At 43.6% G+C, this 4,580-nt stretch overlaps 1 protein-coding gene across 1 annotated transcript; it reads right to left on the bottom strand.

The window, feature by feature from the left end:
* Positions 1–1,261: 1,261 nt before the first annotated feature.
* On the bottom strand, positions 1,262–3,390 carry LOC143774100 (E3 ubiquitin/ISG15 ligase TRIM25-like). Its single transcript, XM_077261401.1, has one exon. It carries the CDS (start codon positions 3,379–3,381, stop codon positions 1,771–1,773), a length of 1,611 nt encoding a protein of 536 aa, XP_077117516.1. The 5' UTR covers positions 3,382–3,390; the 3' UTR covers positions 1,262–1,770.
* Between the last annotated feature and the right edge of the window lie 1,190 nt (positions 3,391–4,580).

The following is a 4,580-nucleotide window of genomic DNA, read 5'->3' as shown; positions in this document are numbered from 1 at the left end:
ACATTCAAACTGTCTCCGAAGGCCTAATACACATTAGATTGATGGCTAGAGAGGGTGTGAGTCGATTTACAGGACCTGGTACAGCTGCCATGTAATGTGTGGCCACAGACAGGATCCCTGACGGCATCTCCGGCTTCTCTTTTGATAAGGAAGCCTGGCGCAATGATATTGTTGCGGTGTCACACATGTGATGTCAGGTTAATCAAATGAAAAGCGGGGAATGGTGGCAAGCAGGAGGCAGTTTGGAGGGCTGTTATTTGGTGGCCACAGATTACTGATCTGCACTAAGGGCCTGTTTAGACGGACTGACTGGTGGCATGATACTACTTGATAAACTTTTTCTAATCGGCAGTCGTTTGCCTGTTTACAAAGGCAGAATAAAGCAAAAGATGCGCGCTGAGTGATTTATACCAGATGACTCAGTGTACATAGGCTGCCATTGTTCTCGGAATCGCAAGTCCTGTTTACACAGGACAATGCACCGCCGAGAATGATGATCTTTTGTGCTGCACAGAAAAATCATTTCACCCGATCAACGAGCATTTTGCTTACTCATCAGGTGATCGGCAGCCTGTTCACACGGCAAGATAATCATGAAACGAGAGATTATAACAACAGTCGCTCATAATTATCTTAACTCGACTGATGGTTAATATCAGCAGATTCAGCCCATAGATCGGAGCTTGCGAGCCCCAGGACCCTCACTCCTCTTGGTAGCTGTTGAATGATGTGTTACTCTGTTATATTTTTATTGTCTGTACAAACCCCCTCAGAATTGTAAAATAAATGGAAATAAAAATTAGTATTATTAATATCTGCCCTCAGTCACTGGCTTTCCCTCTCTGGTGCAGAAAATTGCACAGGAGCCCACGCCAGTTTTTCCATGAATTAATCCTTTAATTTAACACCTACAGCTCCAAAATTTTGCACACACACTCTACTAACATTATTAGTGAGGAATATATAAAATATAATGGATATGCAGTGGTTTACTGTATGTAACCATGTGTCATATCCTGTCGGGTTCAGTAATGATTTAGCAAAAGCCGACAATTGAATTATCGGCTATTCTGCTATCTAACTCTCTATGAAATCTAAATATCTCTCTATATATATATATATATATATATATATATATATATATATATATATATATGTGTATGTGTGTCAATGACATATATATATATATATATATATATATATATATATATATATATACTATATATATATACTATATATATAGACTATATATATGTTTTCACGCAGCGCATTGTCCGGCCTTACACTTATTAAACAGAAGCAATTTTCAATCAAGACAGCAACTTTGGTGCAAACGCAAGTGATAACAGGAGCACTGGAGAAAAACAATGATGTATCTCCAAAAAGGGAACGGTCTCAATGGTGGCCACAGACAATTCGTATCTCCTTTTCCTAACTGATTCTTCTGTAGTTTTGTGTTTTGATGTGTCCTGATCAATATTAGCAGCATGTCCAACTCCTCCATGATGGCACAAAGGTGAGACCGATGTAAAGGAGTCTGGGAACACTGTGGTGAATATTATGTGGCCGGCGTCATCATCCAGCATAACCGGCGTGGCAGTAGTGATCAGTGATGGTTTGCATAAAATAATTCTGCGAGAACGCCTTTAAGAGAAACAATCAATACACTGTTATGTAGGAAAATCCCTGTAATTGTGTAAGAAGGCTAAAGAGATCCCTAACACTGCTGAATCTGATAGGCCGAATAGTCCACCAATTAGATATCATTTCTCACAGCTTTCCTAATATCTTTATAGAACTTTTATATAACCATAACACAGCATGAAGGGGCTCGGAGAAGGTGGCAGTGAAGGTGTGTAAGTGTCTGATGGGGTCACATAGCTCATAAAAGGACAACTGCCCGGCCTCATAATCCAGATGTATCCTGAACCGATCACTGGAGATCTGGTGAGATATTGGGATATCATTACTGTCATATCTCACTGAACACTGATTATTATACCCCAGTCCTCCATGTAAACACCAGGACTTGTTATTATCTCCAATACGTGACTGACGCCCCCTCCTGTCTATACTGGGGTAACACATCCCCACCCTCCAGAGCCCTGACACACTGATCTCCACATCCCAGTAATGTCGTCCTGAGGTAAATCTCCTCCCGCTCATCACCTGATTATACTGGAATCTCTCAGATGTTTCTGGACGATTCTCTGTTATTAGTGTCCAGGTCGCAACTGTCAGGTCGTCTGATATAAGGAGATTATTAGCAGCCGAGTTTACATCCAGTAATATGTCTGCAGGATCCTGCACAGAGAAGATCACATTTATATCTCTTATCATAGCAGATAATGTGTGTGATATGTGTGAGATCAGTTCCGCACCCCAATCACCTCCATCATGTCCCCATCTGTCCTCATCACCTCCATCATGTCCTCCTGTGTCCTCACCACCTTCCTCCTGTTCACAATCACACAAGTCACCGGTGTCTGGTTCCTGTAAGACAGTCAGTGGATCCGTGATGTTACACAGCTCCTCAATGTGCCTCATCTTCCTGGACAGCTCGTCCTTCTTTATTTCCAGCTTCTGGATCACATCAGACAGTGACAGTGACATCTTCTCTTCCCGCCTGGAGATGTCACGCAGGATCCTCTTCTCCAGGTCGTCCACCCGTCTCCTGATGTCTATAAACAGGGCAGTGACTCTTTCGACTTCTCCAGCTGCTTTTTCTTGAGCTCTTTTCCAGCATTCCTCCAGACTCTGGACTCTTTCCTCGGTCTTCTTCCTCTTTGTGATCAGTTTCTGAAGAACATTTCTCAGTTTCTTTTTCTTCTTTTTCTCAGAGGCCTCCTCCAGCATCTCCACCTGGTGTCCCCGATGTTCTCCGGCCAAACTGCAGGACACACAGATACAAGCAGCGTCCTCAGTGCAGTAATACTTCAGGAGCTCTTTATGGACAGAACATTTCCTGGTCTCCAGAGAAGTGCTGGGATCAGTGAGGACGTGTTCTGGTCCTTTGCTGTGAACTCTCAGGTGTTTATCACACAGAGATGCCTCACATAACAGACAAGATTTAACAGCGGGTACAGGAGATTCCACACAGTAAGTGCAGCGGATCCCGGTGATCTCCTCCTGATGTGGCTGAGTAGACTGGAGATGTTCTGATACGTTTTGTAGAGTTATGTTTGTTATCAGTGTCGGCCGCTCTTGAAACTCTTCTCTACATTCAGGACAATTATAAACTCCAGACTCATCCCGTGTATTCAGGAATCGATCAATACAGACCCTGCAGAAGTTGTGTCCACATCTCAGGGTTACAGGATCTGTATAGAGAGTCAGACAGATGGAGCAGTCCAGCTCGTCTCTCAGATCAGCAGAAGCCATGGCTGACGCTTCTTAAGAGAGTAACCAAATGTGACCGATGTTACTGGCTGCAAGGTGTGTTCCAGCATATACTTTATTATCATAGACTTTGATCTTTTGTTCTCCAAGGAGATTAACATTTTCCTTATATCTTCCTCATTTATGGGCTCTGGAGGGCACAGTGATCACTTATGTTATATTTCTTAATCTACTTTCCAGCTTGTGTACTCAGAGGCATAGCTAGGGGTTTAGTTCAGGGTGTAGGGGGTGTGGGGTCTGAGTGGGACCCTAACCAGGTAACCACGATTACAACTATGGTGGCGCACCCTAATAGGAGAACCTCAGCAGATGACCGTGCTGTTACTAAAAAAAATCTCTATGCAAAACCCAGCACTGATATTACTGCGATATGGTGACCATATATAGTGGTAGATACCAGTTCTGCAGAATATGTAAGAGATCATAACACAGTTACAGATGGTGACTTACAGGTGATGTTCTTTCTGATGGAGCCATTCACTTTTCCCGTCTTTTCCATCTGGCCAAGTCCAACATGACAACTTCGTCCAGCCAGGACTCGGCTGCAGAGATTACAGCAAAGACATATTTGACTTCTCACAATTCCAGCATTGTCCCCACCTATCACCAACCTTTCTCAGACTTCTTATCCTGCTGATACCCCAATAATGAGCCTCTTCTGCCATATGTGTCCCTATTACTGCACCTACTGTATTATGCCCTCTAGATGGTAAAACAAACCTCTAGAATATAATAATGCCCTGTGCAGGTGCCCTAGAAAACAGTGCCCACATTTTGCCCCCTAGAAAGTAATAATGCCCTCTGTGTGCCTCTTTGACAGTCACAATTACCTGAGTGCCCGTATAACAATAAGTGCCCACATTTAAAAATGTTCTGAGTCTTCCTCCTGTATAGATCCCCTCTGCACAGTATAATGCCCCAACACTGTATAGTAGCCCCCACACAGTATACTGACCCCTTAGTAGCCTTCAAACTGTTTGATGGCCCGCCCCAACACTGTATAATAGCCCCCACACTGTATGATGGCCCCACATTAGCTCCCACACTATATGATAGTAACCACACTGTATGATAGCCCCCTCAGTAGCCTCCACAGTGTATGATGGTCCCATATAAGTAGCCTCTGTGGAGACACGAGGGTCAGTGGGTGCTCTCGTCTGCTGGCCTTGCTGTCTTTACAA

This window comes from Ranitomeya variabilis, chromosome 5 (genome assembly GCF_051348905.1).
Source record: "Ranitomeya variabilis isolate aRanVar5 chromosome 5, aRanVar5.hap1, whole genome shotgun sequence".
NCBI lineage: Eukaryota > Metazoa > Chordata > Amphibia > Anura > Dendrobatidae > Ranitomeya > Ranitomeya variabilis.
Note: the sequence above shows the minus strand (reverse complement) of the source record. Positions and strands in the feature narration are given on the sequence as shown.